General features: G+C 42.5%; 1 protein-coding gene across 1 annotated transcript; it reads right to left on the reverse strand.

Moving 5' to 3' along the window:
* Positions 1-252: 252 nt before the first annotated feature.
* Positions 253-8,471, reverse strand: LOC103718827 (delta(7)-sterol-C5(6)-desaturase-like). Its single transcript, XM_008807816.4, has 3 exons — positions 8,085-8,471; positions 3,828-4,133; positions 253-806 (listed from the first exon to the last, which is right to left on the reverse strand). The coding sequence occupies exons 1-3, from the start codon at positions 8,305-8,307 to the stop codon at positions 514-516; spliced, it is 822 nt and encodes a 273-aa protein (XP_008806038.1). The 5' UTR covers positions 8,308-8,471; the 3' UTR covers positions 253-513.
* Positions 8,472-19,977: the final 11,506 nt, after the last annotated feature.

Below are 19,977 nucleotides of genomic sequence, written 5' to 3' on the forward strand. Positions count from 1 at the left end.
GTCTTTAAGACTCAATCAGTGAGGAGAAGCCAAAGCCAAAACCTGTTGGGGCTCCCCGCCATCACCCTGTTTAGATCCAGGCGCGCTTGCGTGCGCGCGAGGGATGGGTCGACCCGGGCAAAAACTGTCCAAATTCCCTAGACTTCAAGCATAAACTCCTCAGAATAAGCACCATCAATTAAGGGTAGGAGATCAAACAAAGAGAAAACAGAAACCACATGATAACCACAGTCTTTATGCCCAAAAATTAAAAAAAAAAACTTCAGACGGAAATGGATGCATGGTTGGTCTGCGGTTCGTCTATAACCTCTTATTTAAGTTTTCTCATCAGTCCGAAACACTTCAATCAACCTTTTCACAGCAAATTTAAAAAGTTCCTGAGTAATCATACAACATCAACTAAAGATGCATCATGTCAATAAAAACGACTCAGAACTTTAGATATTAGAAATTAGCAGGTCTACCTGGCCTACCTGATCATAACGAGGGCTACAGAAGTACACCGCACCTGCATTACTCTGCCTTCTTGGGGTCTTCCTCAGGATCACGAAGAGTTCCGAACATCCAGTCCATCCATATGGTGTAATGACCGTAGTTGTGGCGGTAGGTGGTGTGGTGGATTGTGTGGTAGCCAGCGCCCATGACAGGCCACACCTTGCCATGGATGCAGTCATGAATGTTGGCCGTCCATACAGCCTCACAAAACAAGAGAAGTATGTGAGTCATAAACTGGGTCGGGATAAGGAAGAGGGCTATCACATGCGGCACCGCCTGCAGTATCCCATCCAATGGATGGAATGCCAGTCCTGTGAAAACAGAAAAACTAATTGCATCTTGCTTCTTTTAAACCTTTAACAGCATGTTATAAAATGTCGACGATGTTTTTGAATGAAATATAGCTCAAAGTTCATTATTAACCAGGGACTCTTGGATGGACATTTGTCTACTGAATTATAGGAGGGGCATCACAGGGACATTGTCAACCATTGAAATACAATAAACTAAGCAATGCAAATTAATTAGTAGGGTTATCCATGCCAAAATTTTACATTGATCGAGCTATAAGCTCATATTCTTTTGCTTAATCTACCATTTAAATTTTTTTATCTAAGAGTCAGAAGGGACACCTCTATTGCTGAGAAAATTGTAAAAGATAGATACCACCAAATTATACTAATGCACCTTGACAATCTACTAACCCAATTCGAGGAGCAGGTGTTTCCATAGGACAATTCCCAAACAGTGAAAAATGGCTCCTTTATCATGGACATCCATCAACTCAAACTTTAACCAGGGCATGCATTACGGATAATAACCAGGGATCGCGATCCTCTGTTCTATTTTTTATTTTTTTTTTTATTTTTTTTTTGGGCCCTTGGCTGAAGTCGGCTAGGCCTGCTGGCTTCAGCCTTTTCTCACATATTCCAACACCTTATTCAATTGTATTTAGCTACAAGATTCAGTAGGATTCTTGATCCCTCTGTTTGCTAGCTGCATGAATAAGAATGGCTTGATAAGAGGTCTCCGAAGAGAATTATAATATGCACATGTCAATCATTTTTAATTTGCAAAATAAGCATGTCCATTAGCCTTTTGATAGAAAGATGCTACAAAGAACCATAATACAATATATCTGCAATTGGTTTCACTTTCGCATGACTCAAACTTGTACTTCAAGATGCAAGCATATACATGCGCTAAACTTTATGATACAGTTTGTGACATTTGAGACCATGAGAGCTTTCATCTCCACATTATTAATTTGGCTCATTATCCTAAGTAATGCTATAATGTACGCTCATTCAACTAAACACTTATTTCTTATAATCGAGCCTCACAAGTTTTATGTGAGAATCTTAATATTCAAGGAGAAGCTCTTTTCCAAAATGAATCATGAAGGTTCTTACACAATTTGACAATTTATAAATATTACCCTCTATTGAATAGAAAATACTATGTAACATGATATGCTTCAACCTTAAACATAACAAACAATAATAACACTATCATAAGGAATGGCCACTATAACATATATATGCACTTCATGATTTTTTAACATTTATTTTCCTCCATATATTCAAAACTTCTAAGCTACTGTTTTTTAAATGTTAATGTCTATCAAAGAAACCTCAGCTTTTAAGTAATAAATTCACCAATATCACGATATGTTGTGTCTTGATCACTGTTATGATGGCACTACATAGCTTTAGATATTTAAAACCATTTGAGTAATTGATCACTTAATTTTAATTCCTAATCAATTTTCTATGCAAGTAAAGAGAAAATGTATCGTCATCATGTCCATTGCCAATTGATGTCCTCATATAGTCCAACTATATTAATATACCTACCAAAAAATTTATTGTTAAGTACTTGAAACTTGTCCAGACTGAGACATGAAAACTGTGAAAATAAATGCATTATAAAATATTTGTGCACACCCTTTTTGTCAAAATTAAGTCATAAAGGCTATAAGAAAAGCCCTCTGGCCTAAACAAGGATAAGGCCTATAACTTCCTTGAGTAGCCCTACCCAAATAACTTCATGAGCCTCCACATTTCCCACATTACGATTCCCTATGCTTGCTATACAATTCGAATGAAACCTTACAGAATAATTTTTATTGGAGAGCGTATTTACTTTTTAGCTCTGGGGAACAACATATACGCATAAATGGTGCTACTCAGAAATTGAAAGTCCACATATTCTCATAGAATACACACTAATACTAGATTCCACCATTATAGTTACTCAGTCGTTCTAGTAATAATTAACAGCAGTTGCTAATAAGAATCCACCATACTCCCGGAGTAATGTTACACTAGTAACCAAATTTCTCTGTTCACCTTGTCTATATAATATTTATCAATTTATATTTCATAGTTTATGATAAGACAACATGAAAGTCTTCTGAGCTTTAAGCGCCATTTTATTAGTGTTCCAATTTAAATATGTTTGATGAATAAGGGTTAGCATTTTTTTTCATACCTACAAAATAAGTTCTTCATCAGTATACCAGTGGAACTAGCATTCAGAAATATACCTAAGCAATTAGGTAATATCATAGCTGGTGAGACTACCTACCTATCTACTCTCAATATAGCTTCAGGGCCACTAATACATCCGTCTTACACCCAGATATGTGGTTCGATATCAAACAAGATCATGTGCACACCCTTTTGGATGCACTGTGAAGCATGGATATATCCATGCTATTTGGCCTCCTCCTTCTAGACATATGCCTAGATAAGTGCTCAAGGCATTAAGGATGGTTGTCATTAATTAACATGTCACCTCTACCTACCTTTACCTCATTCGCTTAATCCACCGCATCCCCCCCCCCCCCCCCACCCCACCACCACCACCCAAAAAAAAAAAAAAAAGATATCCAGGTTTATTCTGAATTATTTAATTTTGGAAGGAAATGTCTTGCTATATTGTCTTCCCTCAAATACCACAAGAGATTATTTTAGAGTCAAAGGGTATTTAGACAACCTACTTCCTGAAATGTATGTGTGCATGTGCATGTGTGCATGAGCAAATTAATCAATTCATGATTGATTTGCTTATAACAGCATAGCATGCAGATTCCAGAGGACATTGCTATATGCTGAATATACTTTTAATGGGTGATAATTAACAATTAAGCGGCAATACAAGATTAAAAGGCAGCAAAACTATATCATGATATTGTTAACATCAATTCTGTGGATAATGACAATGCAAAACACATAAAACAATAAGTTTGACATGCAGATAATCACACACTCCTAACTTTCCAGGAAATTGGTTAAGATAGTTCAAGGCCCCAGACAATGTAAACTTACCAGCAAATGGTGACAGTGTATTCTGCTTATTGTAGATATGATGTGTTGCATGAAGATATTTGTATAACGGCTTTATGTCATGCAACTCTCTGTGCATCCAGTAAATTCCCAACTCCACAAAGGCCATATATATAGTCAAATAAGCAATGTAGGTTGGCCAACCAACTTCAATTATACTAGAGAAACATCTGGTCCATCCTCTTTCAACCATGTATTCTGAAAGTGATGGAAGAGCACAATACCAAGGCATAGCCTTCATTGCGACTATTATTTGCAAAAGCATGGCTTTATTTGAAGGTATAGCATCTACACGCACACACAAAAAAAAGAAAAAAACAAACTCAATAAGGCCTTAGAAATTGCTGCAAAGCATTATGGGATAAGAAAAGTTATTACTTTAGTGTGTTAAAATCATGTTAATAATAAGTTGAAATCCCAAAAGGAATGACTCTTTTCGATCAAAATCACATAAGATCGCTCATATGCTGACATTAGGAAGTAAAAGCATTTATCAGAAAGAAAGGATAGAGATTTAGCATTTTGGAATATTTTCAATATTCAGGTAAGACAAGATGAATGACAACTCTAGTCAAAATGTTATATGCGAACTTCTATATCAGACTAAAGATTAATACTAAGGATTTGAATTATTATAGCTAGTGTTACTACTTGACTAAAAGCTGTAAATCACTTGGATGTTTTTCCAATGTGCCACATCAATGAGCATTACTTCATAAAGATGCAACCTTTGGTCAATAACCTTGTTAAAACACATAAGAAGGGTTTGCAACAATGATTTCATTATAATCACGTGACCTATCAAATGGCAGGTTAAAGATACAATAATGCCATTTTTTTATAGTCAGTACAAAAAATATACAGCTTATAAATAGCATAGCAGTTTAATGATTAGGATATATTATTTTTTATCAGTTTTCTTTGCGTATGTTGAGAATGATAGATATTCTAATGCCATGATGATATGGGCTTTGACAGTTATCAAAAGGTGAAAGAAGCAGCAATAAGGACACATCTACTGGGCTGGATCCTTCCGAGAAATCAGAGGCATTACCTTACCGAAGATTGTAGAGAAATATAGAGTCTGGGTACTTAGATTAATAGATTCCCTTTTTGTTTTTGGAAGGTAGTAGTCCCCAGAACTGATTTAAATGGACCAAATCTGTCAGATCAACATGCATGGGGAACTGCAGATCGAAGATGCATCAAAAGTAAAGCAAATGACAAAGCAAATTACAGCTAGTAGACTTTAATCCTCTTCGATAAAATGTACTCATCATTTGGTCATGTCCAACCTTTATGAGAATGTAATAGAAACAGGTAAGATATCACCTTGTACAAGCCACATGAAAGTGGCAGGTTCAAAATGTAGTGGATATAGAATTCAATAATGTACTAGACATTATTGGATTAGCTCTTCTATTACCTCTTCTAATAGAACAAAGTGAAGGATTCCAAAAAGCCTGGCCTAACATCACATGGATGTAGACTTCTAGGGGCATGCTTCCATTTGATGAAAAGGTTTGGAATGAATGAGACTGATGGAAGGTATTCTTCATGACCAAATGGGAAGTCATGAACCCTAACATTCAAGAAAGTATTTATGACATAATAAATCACATCAATTAAAATAAGCTATGAAAATTTTTGCATAAAAATTTTAAATAATGCCAAAAACTCTAGTTAGAGAACTAACTTGAGACACCCCATACATCTATAAATTTAATATTATATTTTATTTATTTTATTTTTTTATATGCATTCTTATGTGAAAGTAGGTGTCGGCTTTGGAGCAATTGTAAGGTTGCTTCATTGTGATTTGGGTGTCACAAGTAAGAAAAAATGAAAATAACCTCTCCGCATGCCTGACCCTCCACAAATCTCGCAGTAGAGAGAATCTCATACACTAGGACGTCCTTGTTTAAGGTTACTAAGAACTAGCAGCAATAGAATAGAACTTGAGGTTTAATGCAGAGGATTCAACCCAGCAAGCTTTGATAGATAATAACTTGAAAACTGTGTAGAATTTTTGAGTGGAACCAAATTTATATGAATGTAGACTTCAAAACTTCAAAATGTTTACTAATTTTGGTATATTTGGACTTCAGACAACTAAGTTATGAATTTTTGAAGTTGGGCCTGCTGTGCAGACCCAATACACTGGGTTCTGACAGGTTAATGGGTTGTCATCGAACCCAACCTGAATCTTTTGATATTTTGCACGAATTTTAGACTTAAAAGAATCCCTAAAGAACCATATTTTTCCGTGTTGCATTAGAAGAGAAAGAGCGAAGGAGCACTTGGCCATCGAGACAAGAAAGAAAAGAAGGTACAAGGATTGCAAAGGATTTGAAGGACAAAATCTTGGTTTTGGGGAGAAGAAAATCTTGAAGAGGGTTTTGCTGATTAGGGTCCGCATCATTTCATAACTTATTGAGAATTTATTCTACTGAAATTTCTTCAGACAAAAGAAGAAAGGTTTCAGACATTAGGATTCTCAAGTGCAAAATTAGATGGGTACCTATTGTAGGCAATGCTAAATTTATCCAATTGAACCTCGAGTTTGATTTTTGCCATGATTCTCCTTCAAATAGACTGGAAATAAAACCTTTCGTGTCCTTCAAAGTGAGAAACAAAATAACAAGATCAATGGTGCATGCACAATCTGTTTTCTCCTAGACCGATAACAATTCAAAAATTTTAGCTCATCTATATTTTGAAAAACATCATAGAACTCAACTAAAATAATGCAATCATAATCCTAAGTGCATTCCTTAATTTTCGTGCCATGATTAGTGGCAGCTAAAACCAGTTCTGCTATTTTGAAGAATAATCCTACAGAACATCAAGCACATGCTTTCTGCAACTACAAAAATTTATTAGAAAAAAGCGGGAAAGACAAAATGGAAAACTAAAGGCGAATATCTTATGGATCAATCATAATAACTTAAATCGTCCTTATAGTTCCTTTGATGTAGACACAACCAATGCAGGGCATTGATTATTTCAGACTTCTAAGAGAGGAAACTAGGTCAGTGACCCTTAGACAGAAAGATTGAATGCCGGACTTTTCTGATCCATGTAGTTTTGATAGTTTAACGGAGTAATTTTGGGTACCACCTGTGAAGGCATTAGTCCCATTAGAAATTGTTAATATTCTCATGAATGTACACAAATAATGGGCAGTTAACAGTTGCAAGTAGCAAATCAACTATTAGGGTAAGAATATAATGATTTCGTTACTAGTGGAAAGGTAATGAAGTATAAATTCTGTGAATCTTTACTTCCTAATTGCCAGCAAGATTTCCATCATGACGATGTTTACAGATCCATTCTGCCCGATCAACAATGGCCACAGAATCATTGAATTGACTACTGTAGCAACATCACGATGTTGAAATCCATGCCATTGCAGGCCCTGATGGTGGTACTGGGCTGCGTTCGCAAAGTCTCATGTATCAACACAAGAGACCTGGTTTCGACCAGCCCTCATTCCGATATTCAGTAAATTAACATCTACTTAGAAGAAATCAAACAAATATGTCAGCTAAACAAAGCTACAAACAGCCCCTAATTTATTCTAACCCACACGCAGGCATATTAGATCAGCATGACAAATTATGGAAAATCAAGCTATAGATAACAAATCGATGCTGATTTGACCGCATAATAAGTTAATAATCTTCAATGGTCATCCCTACAGTAGCATGGATACAAATTTTGGCAAATCCAAGCATTCATTCCATATCGAAGTCCACACTAAACCAAAATGAGGTACAGCCACTCCCGGCCCAACATAAGAAACAAAACTGGGTCTGAAGGCAGCCCATGTGAAGATTCGGGACCGATAAACACAAGAAAACTCAAAATCCTCCGTAAGAAAGCACTATTAATGGGTGTGAAGAGACATCTAGCATTCCCATCAGGTAAACCACCTAACAAGGAAACCGCGCAAAATAACATTTCAAGAAAAACAAAGGGATTAATCAAGAATAAGAAAAGCACGGACAGAATCTTGCATTTCTTTCAAATAAAAGAAAAGACGGCTCCGATCCCCAACCGACATGTTCCAAACGCCCCAAAAGCAGTGATCCAATCAAATGCAACAAAAAAGAAACCAACCGAAACCAAACTACGAACAGAATCTTCGTCAGAGGTCTTCACCAAGAAACATCAATAAAACAGGATGGGTTCAAAGATTACAAAAAGGGAAGGCGACGGAGAGAGACAGAGAGAGACCTTTGGGGACGTAGACGTTGCGCTTCCAGTGGTAGATATAGAAGCACCAGAGGACGCCGGAGACGAAGTAGAGGATGGTGCCGCCGATGTAATTGCGGAGCCACGACTGAAGAGGGCGGGGGAGGCGCTTCCAGGCACCGCCCGGCATGAGGGCATCGAGCACAATGCCGTTGTACCAGTCCGTCTCCTCCACGAAACGGTGCAGGTAATCCGCTTCCTCCATGCCGGCGACCACCACCACCACCACCACCGGCGGCGACGGGATCTCGATCTTGGATGTAGCAGAGAGGAGAGGTGTCTAAAGGGCCGTGGAGCGGACCGGGGGGTCCGAAGGTGCCCGACGAGAATCTCAGACAACCGCCTCTGAGGCTTTGGAGGGGGGGTGGGCAAGGGTGGGGGGTTCTTGGATTTTAAATCTCCGTGTTTGGATCCGCTCACCGGAAGGTCATTCACCTTCATCGTAGCAGAAATCTCGGTTCCTGGTTTAACATAACGGATGTTATTAACGTTATAACGGTTTAGGAGCCCGTTACAGGAAATCCTGCGCCTCGCATAAAACGTTGCCGTTCAGCCAATCATGTCCATCCGGTGGATTGGATGGTTGTTGAAATCACCGATTATTCCAAAAGCTTAAGCTAATAGAAAGAGGTAGATTTATTTATATATTTTAGATTTTTTTACATTTCTTCTGTCGGACTTTTCTTTAATAGGTGAGCGATACCATGTTGAAATCACCACTTATCCTAAAAGCTTAAGCTGATATGATGAGGTAAATTTATTTATATATTTTATATTTTCTTATAAAGGTTATCATTATTTGAAAAAGGGTTTGAGTCACCATTAGTAACAACTGCAAGGGAGTAGCTATTTGATATTTAGTATCTCTCGGGATAGCAATATTTTTGTGCAAACTAAGAGAAGAGATTTAATACATAGAATGGTATTGGATATCAATTTTCTTAAAAGTTTCTATGATGTGATGACATCAGTATTTTAAGTGATGACATTTTTATTGTTTGGACAAATTATATATTTCTATATTATTTTCATTAGAATGTTAAAAAAATATTAATATATTAAAATTTTTAAATCAAATTTTATTTTTGGTGCAATGAATCGGTCTATGCAAATAATAATAATTTAATAATAATTTTCTGAATACTTAATGCAATTAATTTTCATTATCACCAATTGTTTCATATGATAATGTCTAATAAAAATTGTTACTATAGCTATCATGTTGCCCTAATTATTTAGGCCCAGTCAAGCATTGATAGCTAAACATATTGCCAATATGAAAATGTTGAAATCCAAGGCCTATTTGTTATTGTTGTTTATTAGTGAAATACTTCGTGGAGATTAATATTTGTTGTAGTTGTTAGAACAAAATTTATATTATTACTTGCTCTTAATTTTACTTTTTCAGAAGCAATAAATCTTTGCAACCAAATATTTAAAAAAATATAAATAATTAAAAAATAAAAAGTTTTATCTTACATGTTGCTTAATCTAGCCCACATTTTTTTTTAAATTTTTGAAAATAGAAACATAAATCACAGCTACTACAAAATGGACCTCAAGTTTCTAGCTCCAAAGGTTTGACCTATCACATACAATGCATTTTCACTCTAAAGCACCACGCATCTACAAATATTCAAACTTAATTTATTTTCAAAAAAAAAAACATAGCTTAACCCAGCTCTTACCGAGCCATGAGTGAGATTCTACACATTCTTGCCAACCCCAAGAGTCCGGCCTTGACTCGTTTATGATTCACCAAGTCTCAAAAACCATTTGAGCTTCTTTGCGCCACCAGCCGGTGACGAGAGCAGGGAGCCGCGAGGTAGTTGAGACATTTGATTTTATAACTTCTATATTTTACGACATATTGATTGCTGGTATCCGGACTCGCACGTGATCTTAATCGTATAAAGACCTAGGACCGTCGATCTTCCCTAGGGCGCGAATCGCAAAGCGTCCGGCGCCACCTACCCGCCTGCGTCTCTGACGAAGTGCGATTCTGGACGACAAGCACAAGGACGTGACAATCTGGCCATCAAGGCTTATACTGAATCAGGTATTGGTATTCTAACACGAAAGCAGGTTTCTGACCCCCCATTGCCTGACTCGTGTAGGAAGAGCTAGTGGGCCCTACTTAAATTCATGAAAGGATGAGGCTGATTGGTGCCTTGTAATGGAAACAGTTCCTTGGACGTGAGTCCACCCATGGTGACCACTACGTTCTCGGCCAGTGGTTCCCGTTGGACCCAAAAATCTATGTGCCGGAATCGTGCCACGTCGTTTCTCATGCCCCACATCACGTGACCACGTTTCCCTCGTCGAAATAATTTTATTGCACCGGCAAACAAACAAGCCTGGTATATAATATTCATGGCTAAATGGCTTGATATGGTGCAGGTTGTTGGCGTAGATCCCAATACCACCAAATTTTTTTTTTTTTGTAAAAAGATTGGAGAGGAGACGGAGGGGCAGAACGCCGCCCGAGTAGCAGCTCCTACTGGACCCTCCTTCCATCAGAAAATATTCAATATAGGTTGCAAATTTCCGCGTGCCCTCCCCAACTCGTGGAAAACCTCACTGGGCCATCCACGTATGAGTACGTTACCCCAGCGCCACCTCAGTATTGATGGAAGAAAAGCATATCTACATAGAGCCATCCGGACATGGGGCATGCGGTCCCTTGATTTAAAAGACGTCCGCGCGTTTCGAATCCGGACAACTCGGATGGAGTCCAAGTCCCCTTACCACCAAGCTACCACGTTGGTGGCAATACCACTAGTTTTCACGGTGTGATGCGACCAATATCCAAGTTACAAAAACTGTGTGTCAAGCCTGATTTCCACCTTAGGGCCTCATTTTTTTTGGTTTAGATATAGATTTTACAAAATCAGACCCAACAACCAAAGTTTAATGAATCAAATCTAATCTATAGAAGTTAGAATAAATCAATATCTAACTTCAGCAGCTCAAATCCAATTGGAACTCTATCCAACCCAATTTTGTTAATAGCCTGGACTTTGATCTAAATCTTAGATTAAATCCCGTTCAGATCAATACTCAATCAAGATCAAGCTGAACTCAGCTTTAATTGGCCAATTGGAACGTGATGAACCCCTTTGACAGGGGGCAAGATAAAATGAAAACCATGCACAAGAATTTGTTGGCTGCAAGTAAAGTAGGTAGAGAAGTTGCAAGCATCAATGTAGACAATACTTTAACAAATTAAGAAGCACACATCTAGGCACATGTAACGCACATATATTGTGTATAAGAAGTATTTAACACATTAGTTGGCAGGAGTGATAGTTGATATAAGGAGTGGCTTCATGTCTATTTATATCTACATATGGTTATGAGATTATTGTATGCAAGTCTATATTAGGCGTTGGACATAATTGTTTGATGTTTTGTTGGATATCAAAGATAAATGAGACATCGAATGGTTGCAAAATCGAAGATGTTGCTAGTAGTATATCAAATATAGTCACCCTCTAATGAGATAGAAAGGAGGGTTGTTTAGAGGACTTCTACCACAAAGGTGATCCGATCGGGAAGAAGAAAGATTTTTCTCAATCCGCTAAACTCGAATCTCTTTAAAGAAATTTAGATGAAGATGGAAGAATTGCAAAAATAAAGCTTACATCCTTTTTTTTTCTCTTTTATTTATGATCCACACACCATAAACTGAAGTATATAGTCTCTATTTATAATAGTAGTAGGATCTTCCCTTATACAATTTGGATCATATTTCTCTCCTAGTTCTAATTGAACTATTTTTTCAAAAATATATGATTACTAGAAATAATTGTAAAAAAAACTAAAATTCTACACAAGATAGATTTTGATTTCTACATCAACTTTGCGTCTTATCGTTTTGCCTAATTATTTATGGATTCGAATATATACACGATGAAAATATTTTCTGGAAAAAAACTTTTAGTTTGATCAGCTCGTTTTGAGGCTAAAATGATGGAATTTTAGCCTAGGTTAACCTCTGCCCACTTGAACCCGATAAAGGGTTAACCCTAAGTTGTAGATTTCGAAAAATTACATACTTTTAAAAGACAAGATCATCTCAATCTAGTGTCATATGACTAAGTTATGAAATTTGAAAGTTTAGCTTGCAACTCAGTTTCTGATACGGCGACTTTTGCTCCTGGATCATGTCTAGTCCTACCCATAGTGATTAAAGTAATCCACATTAAGTCCGATGATCCTCCTAAATTAGGGCTTTCCCTATTTAAGGGATTTAGCTCCTGTTAAATTAGAACCAAAGATAGAAAAACACCTGCTTCCTCGCCTCGCGGCTGATCCACTTAGTTTTGCTCACAAATAATTTTCGATCTTATTCTTCTTTGCTAGATGATAGATCCTCATCTCCACGCGTGGGAGACAAATTTGTAACAAGTATACTTGGTTCTTGTGCTTAAAGCATCGCCAATTGGGAGACAATCTCGGTGAGTTGGGCAATCTTCTTTTTTATCTCTACAAGACATCCCTACATCTCATTTTTCGATTGAGTTAGAGCTAACAGCTATTCTCACCTTTATCCTTTGATATACTTCAAGCACAGATAGTCCTTCTACCGTCTGCTTATATTGCCCTTGCACCTAGACTATAAACTAAGGCTTCCTTAGATGTAAAGTATCAAAGCTCTGATACCAACTTGATCCAATTGGAGAGAAGAAAGAATTTTCTCAACCTATTTAACTCGAATCTCTCCAAAAAAGTATAAAAGAATATGGAAGAATTGTGAAAGTAGGGTTTACGTCCCTTTTTCTTTTATTAATGATCTATGCACCATAAACTGAGATACATAACTCCTATTTATAATAGTAGTGAGGTCCCACTTGCATAATGTCGGTCAATTTCTTCTTGTAATTCGATTAGGACTGATTTTCTAAAAATAAATATGACTACTATAAACAATCATAAAAAAACTAAAATTTTACCGAAATTAGATTTCAACTTCTACATCAACTTTGCCTTTGTCGTTTTATCTAATTCTTCACAGATTAGAAGATAAACTTGGTCAAAATCTTTCTCAAAAAAAACTTTCGATTTAACTGGCTCATTTTGAAGCTCAAAAGATAGAATTTTGGCTTATTTTCAAGAGGATTGGCCCTAAATTGTATATGTCGAAAAGTTAGCTAATTTCAAAAAAAAACCTTAATGGGGCGCTATGTAATCAAATTATGGCTTCCGAAAATTTAGCTTGCGACTCCAATATGATAGGTCTTGCTTGTGCATCCTATCAAGTCCTATCCGTAGTGGTCAAAGTAGTTCATTTCAAGTCCAATGATCTTTTTGGAAACTAGATATTTACCGACATTTTTTTTTTATCCGAAGGCGATGCGCTCTCCACTCTCTTCTACTTAAGGATCTGTTATTATAATAATAGAATAATGAAGTTATAATCATTGTTGGATATAGCGAGATAAAATAAAAATAATTATTAGTTGAACAATAAAGTTTATTTTATTTATTTATCAGAAATTATATTATACGACTTTTGAGAATAGTGAAATATAAAATTTTAAAAGTTAATTAGTAAACGAGGAGTACAAGAATATCCGAAATTGACACGAGTAAATGGCCTGTGACTGTGAAGGCTTGTCCTTACGCAAGAATAAACTAATGAAAACGAGACCTCCGGACACAACCCGGGACGACGCGGCAGGCTCGAATATCGAGGTTGGATGGACACGTGAGCCTTTGGATCGTGGTGAAGCCACGTCCAAATCGCTACTTGTCAGCTAGTGAAGTTGAGTAAGGGCACGTGGACGCGTGGACATGCGTAGAAAATGATGTCTCGATAAGAAAAAATTTATTAGATGGATCATATCTGTCATGGGATGTGGTATGAAATCATCCTAATGTGTTGCTATTACAGTAAAAAAAAAAAAAAAAAAAGGAAAAAAGAATTCATTCCACATTCACATTGGATTGTCTCATCTAAGAATTACATCCCAATAAGGTTCCAGGACCCCCCTATTGCTGGTGTTTGGCAATGATGGAATAGTTTTCCAATCACCATACGTGGTGTGCTTGTTTTTAAAGAGGTTACTGTTACCATATTAAAGATTATAAGGAAGGATTTTCACACAAATCATTTAGATGTACTTTATTATATTCCTCAATGGATTTAGATTCAAATGCTGTTATATATATATAGAAAAACCAATAGTGCAACTGATTAAATGGCATGTTATGTGGCCAATCATATCTGAACTATATTATATGATTCTACAATAAATCTTTTTGACCCATTGTTAAATATTTTATATGCCAACTCCCACAGAAGTATTTACACTCAATTGATTTAATTATCTCTTTCTTTTCCAAAAAAAATTAGGAGAGCTTCAATTATGACCTCTCAAGATTTGTTTGCCAATTAGAAGTATTTACACGTGCCAAATAAATGAAATTATTTTGCACATAGCTCAACTCAAGGCATAGCTATTACACGCATTTATCTTGAAACTTCTTAAGAACAAACTGTTTATAGCCCACTAGTATGCATTGGCTTTTGTAGAAAAAATTCTCCCCTCATTCACTATTATCCAGTCTGACATGTGAATGAATTAGAGGGGGAAGTAGAATGATACATGTCCATAACCACAACTTATAAATGCCATATGAACCACATTAAGGGACAAAATTAAGGCAAGATGATTCTGCATGGACATAATCTGATAGTCCTAGCAAAAGTTTTGTTCTTTTCCTCTTTCTAATGAATACACCAAAAATCATAAAATACAAGGACATGATTCCTATGGTTCAGTAGGAGCATAAAAGTAAGTTGTGCCTTTTTAAGATGGATTTATGACAGTGGCACTATCTAAATGAGACAGAATTGGGGAATGTTATATGGTCCTAATTTTAGTTTCCACTCAGGTTTAATGACACAGGCCTCCAAGCAGCTGCACATTCATTCAGACTCGGGTATTTTCATCATAACATCGACTCCAAGCATGGATTGGATATTCCCAAGTTCAGCAATTTTTCATTTTAGCAGCAAACTTTGCCCATGTTTGTTTAAACGGGCCCAGTGCCATGGTCTAGTTCTAGGACTATCCACTCAAACATTAGCCAAAGCCCTTGGAGATTGAGTACGGGCCGGGCTCAGTGAAACCTCCCTTCCTTTCTCTTCAGAAGAGGAGCATTGGAAAGGGCTCCAAGGGAACATGGCATGCATCTATATTTATCATATTACATTATAGTAATATTACATTATATCATATATTTATATATTAATATATATTATATTTTATTATTGTTGCTGGGGTCCAAACCGAGAACGATTGGCACAGCGGTGTGAACGGGGTTCCCTTTGAATTGCTTTGGTTGCGCTCCACCTTCCGCCGGGAAACCTGCAAGCAAGCCTCGCACCACCACTGGGGTAGTGGGGGCCCTCCGACGATCAAGTTAGAGGGAATCGAAGGAGAAGGAGAGGTAGCAGGTAAGATGATGCTATGGAGAATCTTGCTTGCCCTCCCCCTTCCCCCCAGCCCCATATATATCAGGCTGGAGGGTTTTTCTGGGGATTGGTCATCGTGTGGCACGATGGGGTTGCCACTGACGTGGCCGTTACAGGGCGTCGTGGGGCAGCGCCGGGTACGGCCATGGCAGGGCGTAGTGGAGCTCCGCTTTGTACGGTTGTTACAGGGGATCGTGGGGCAGCGCCGGATTCAGCAGTTGCAGGGAGTAGTGGAGCAGGGGGCCGCGACGTGTCTCAGGAGAACAGTCTGTTGTTGTCAAGAGATTGCCGACCCGAGGTCGGATTGCTGGATCAAGGGGCAACCGACTCGGGGTCGGACTGCTGGATCAAGGGGCAGCCGACTCGGGGTCGGGCTGCGGAGCCGAAGATATCCGACCCGAGGTCGGATTGCTGGATCAAGGGACAGCCGACTCGGGGTCGGACTGCGGAGCCGAAGATATCCGACCCGAGGTCGGATTGCTGGATCGAGGGGCAGCCGACTCGGGGTCGGGCTGCGGAGCCGAAGATATCCGACCCGAGGTCGGATTGCTGGATCGAGGGGCAGCCGACTCGGGGTCGGGCTGCGGAGCCGAAGATATCCGACCCGAGGTCGGATTGCCGGATCAAGGGGCAGCCGTAGTCTTCCTGGGCGCGCGTGCCGGTCACGTGGGGCATGGTGGCTAAGTTCCCCCGTAACAGTAGCCCCCCACTTCCGAGCCTGGAACCAGGAGGGGAACGGGTGAAGGGAGTGATGCTTCGAGATTGCCGCCATCCCTCGGAAAGGCGCGCGCGCTCCGAGCTCCCCGCCCTTTTTTTTATGGCGTATGGCGGTTGTCGCTGATCTGGCGGTCTGCGGATTTCGGCGGACATCCTTCCTTAATGGCGTCGATTCGCCTTTGGGGCGAGAACGATCCTTCGGTAGCCAGGCGTCCTCTGGCGTCACCGAGGCGTCACCCGCCTTTCTGCCTATTTAACCGGGGGCCCTCCCCCGTCCGCCTTTCTCTTCACAAGCATCCTCGAGTTTCTCTCTTGTGCTGTTGCCGTTGCCGTCGGACTGTTCGTTCGCTCCTCCTTTGACGCTCTTGGTAGCGTCTCGCCGACTCCTGACTCTTGAAGTTCCTCCGGCGCTAGGCCAGGCATCCGAGGGTTAGGCCTCAGGAAATCCTTCCGGCGCTAGGCCAGGCATCCGAGGGTTAGGCCTCAGGAAATTCTTCCGGCGCTAGGCCAGACATCCGAGGGTTAGGCCTCAGGAAATTCTTCCGGCGCTAGGCCAGGCATCCGAGAGTTAGGCCTCAGGAAATTCTTCCGGCGCTAGGCCAGGCATCCGAGGGTTAGGCCTCAGGAAACTCTTCCGGCGCTAGGCCAGGCATCCGAGGGTTAGGCCTCAGGAAATTCTTCCGGCGCTAGGCCAGGCATCCGAGGGTTAGGCCTCAGGAAATTCTTCCGGCGCTAGGCCAGGCATCCGAGGGTTAGGCCTCAGGAAATTCTTCCGGCGCTAGGCCAGGCATCCGAGAGTTAGGCCTCAGGAAATTCTTCCGGCGCTAGGCCAGGCATCCGAGGGTTAGGCCTCAGGAAATTCCGCTCATTGGTCGGCCAAGGCTGGCGCAAGCCGAGGCGACCGGTCGGGGCTTCAGGTTAGTCTGCTCCCGGGATGATCATCGGGTTTGCCTGGCATCCGAGGACTGAGCCTTGGGGAATTCCGCTCGTTGGTCGGCCAAGGCTGGCGCAAGCCGAGGCGACCGGTCGGGGCTTCAGGCTAGTCTGCTCCCGGGATGATCATCGGGTTTGCCTGGCATCCGAGGACTGAGCCTTGGGGACTTCCGCTCGTTGGTCGGCCAAGGCTGGCGCAAGCCGAGGCGACTGGTCGGGGCTTCAGGCTAGTCTGCTCCCGGGATGATCATCGGGTTAGCCTGGCATCCGAGGACTGAGCCTCGGGGAATTCCGCTCGTTGGTCGGCCAAGGCTGGCGCAAGCCGAGGTGACCGGTCGGGGCTTCAGGCTAGTCTGCTCCCGGGATGATCATCGGGTTAGCCTGGCATCCGAGGGCCGAGCCTCGGGAAATTCCGCTCGTTGGTCGGCCAAGGCTGGCGCAAGCCGAGGCGACCGGTCGGGGCTTCAGGCTAGTCTGCTCCCGGGATGATCATCGGGTTAGCCTGGCATCCGAGGGCCGAGCCTCGGGGAATTCCGCTCGTTGGTCGGCCAAGGCTGGCGCAAGCCGAGGCGACCGGTCGGAGCTTCAGGCTAGTCTACTCCCGGGATGATCATCGGGTTAGCCTGGCATCCGAGGACTGAGCCTCGGGGAATTCCGCTCATTGGTCGGCCAAGGCTGGCGCAAGCCGAGGCGACCGGTCGGGGCTTCAGGCTAGTCTGCTCCCGGGATGATCATCGGGTTAGCCTGGCATCCGAGGGCCGAGCCTCGGGGAATTCCGCTCGTTGGTCGGCCAAGGCTGGCGCAAGCCGAGGCGACCGGTCGGGGCTTCAGGCTAGTCTGCTCCCGGGATGATCATCGGGTTAGCCTGGCATCCGAGGGCCGAGCCTCGGGGAATTCCGCTCGTTGGTCGGCCAAGGCTGGCGCAAGCCGAGGCGACCGGTCGGGGCTTCAGGCTAGTCTGCTCCCGGGATGATCATCGAGTTAGCTTGGCATCCGAGGGCCGAGCCTCGGGGAATTCCGCTCGTTGGTCGGCCAAGGCTGGCGCAAGCCGAGGCGACCGGTCGGGGCTTCAGGCTAGTCTGCTCCCGGGATGATCATCGGGTTAGCCTGGCATCCGAGGGCCGAGCCTCGGAAAATTCCGCTGGTTGGTCGGCCAAGGCTGGCGCAAGCCGAGGCGACCGGTCGGGGCTTCAGGCTAGTCTGCTCCCGGGATGATCATCGGGTTAGCCTGGCATCCGAGGACTGAGCCTCGGGGAATTCCGCTCGTTGGTCGGCCAAGGCTGGCGCAAGCCGAGGCGACCGGTCGGGGCTTCAGGCTAGTCTGCTCTCGGGATGATCATCGGGTTAGCCTGGCATCCGAGGGCCGAGCCTCGGGGAATTCCGCTCGTTGGTCGGCCAAGGCTGGCGCAAGCCGAGGCGACCGGTCGGGGCTTCAGGCTAGTCTGCTCCCGGGATGATCATCGGGTTAGCCTGGCATCCGAGGACTGAGCCTCGGGGAATTCCGCTCGTTGGTCGCGCGCCTATCACTTGCCGCTCGACGGGGTTTCTCCGTGGCCAGCTGCGATCGTATTTCTCCTCCTCTCGACGCATCGCCTGGGGAACACCAGAAGGCTATTAAATGCTAATTGAGGCGTTACCTGAGAAATCGGATCGGCCAGTTGCTGCTTACGAGGAGTGCCAGTTAAGCGGCCGCGATACGCGCGTTCTTCGAGGCGGATGCGGCCTGGGCGCGTGCGGAGATACGTGTGCCGTGGGATACACGCCGCCCGGAGTGTCCTGCATGAAAAATGCAATTAAGGAGAACGACGCTTAGGAGGTCGTGGGAGGATACGCCTCGAGAGCCGGAACGGCTCCGGATTCGATGCGCCCGCATTTATTGGAGCCACCCGCATCGGAACGACCGGGGGGCCACAGTTTGGCTATAAATATAAGTGCAGGTGCGGTGGAGCCTGCCAAGCCGGAGCTGTTTAGGTTGCCATGGATCGTGGACCTCCTCTCCGGTGCGTGGCTGGGAAGCCCCTGCCGGAAGAACGGGAGGTGCGCCCCTCGCGACTTCCGCCAACTAGCCGTTTCATCTGGGATCAACGGGGAGATTCTCCCCGGTGGAACTCCGCTCTAGGCGTTTCATCCGGGATCACATCCCCCCTCTTTTCCGTCCCACCTCCCGATTGAGCTCTGCGCCAGACGCTTCATCCGGGATCGCGCCTCCTCGCGCTCTTCTCCCTTATATTCCTTCCCTCCCCGTCTCTTGGGGGGGCCGGAATATCCTTTGGAGGTGGCGTTCCTCTAGGAGCAGTGTGAACTCCTTCTTCGTCCACTTCTTCTTCGTCCGCGCCGGCTCTTCGTCTTTTGCGTGAGGCGTCGATGGCGCCTCCGGGGAGAAGCACCCACGCCCGGTGGGATTGCAGCTGCTTCGGGTGGAGGGTTCGGGATCCCGGATCTTCAACTCTACGGAGTCCCCACATCTTCCTTACTTTCTTTACTCCCCAATCCCCCTCTGGGAATTCTTTGTAATCACACGAACACGCCATTGTGACCAGGAATTATTGAAATGAAAAGGACTATACATTTTTTGAACTGTCTTTCTGGCTTTGTCTTTCTACTGGTAATACACCCGTAGGTTAGCGGAATTCCAGCTCCTTGGAATTTCTCGACCATCTAGGGCCTCCAACTGGTAGGAGTCAGGTCGGTTTACCCAGCGAACCCTATACGGGCCTTCCCAATTGGGCGCCAGCTTCCCAC

This window comes from Phoenix dactylifera, chromosome 9 (assembly GCF_009389715.1).
Source record: "Phoenix dactylifera cultivar Barhee BC4 chromosome 9, palm_55x_up_171113_PBpolish2nd_filt_p, whole genome shotgun sequence".
NCBI lineage: Eukaryota > Viridiplantae > Streptophyta > Magnoliopsida > Arecales > Arecaceae > Phoenix > Phoenix dactylifera.

Excerpts from the sequence above, each read along its gene's own strand:
- LOC103718827 (XM_008807816.4), bottom strand. The coding sequence starts at position 8,307 with ATGGAGGAAGCGGATTACCTGCACCGTTTCGTGGAGGAGACGGACTGG. Across the intron at positions 4,134-8,084 it reads CAACGTCTACGTCCCCAAAG|ATGCTATACCTTCAAATAAA; the intron begins GTCTCTCTCTGT and ends GTGTGCGTGTAG. Across the intron at positions 807-3,827 it reads TACACTGTCACCATTTGCTG|GACTGGCATTCCATCCATTG; the intron begins GTAAGTTTACAT and ends CTGTTTTCACAG.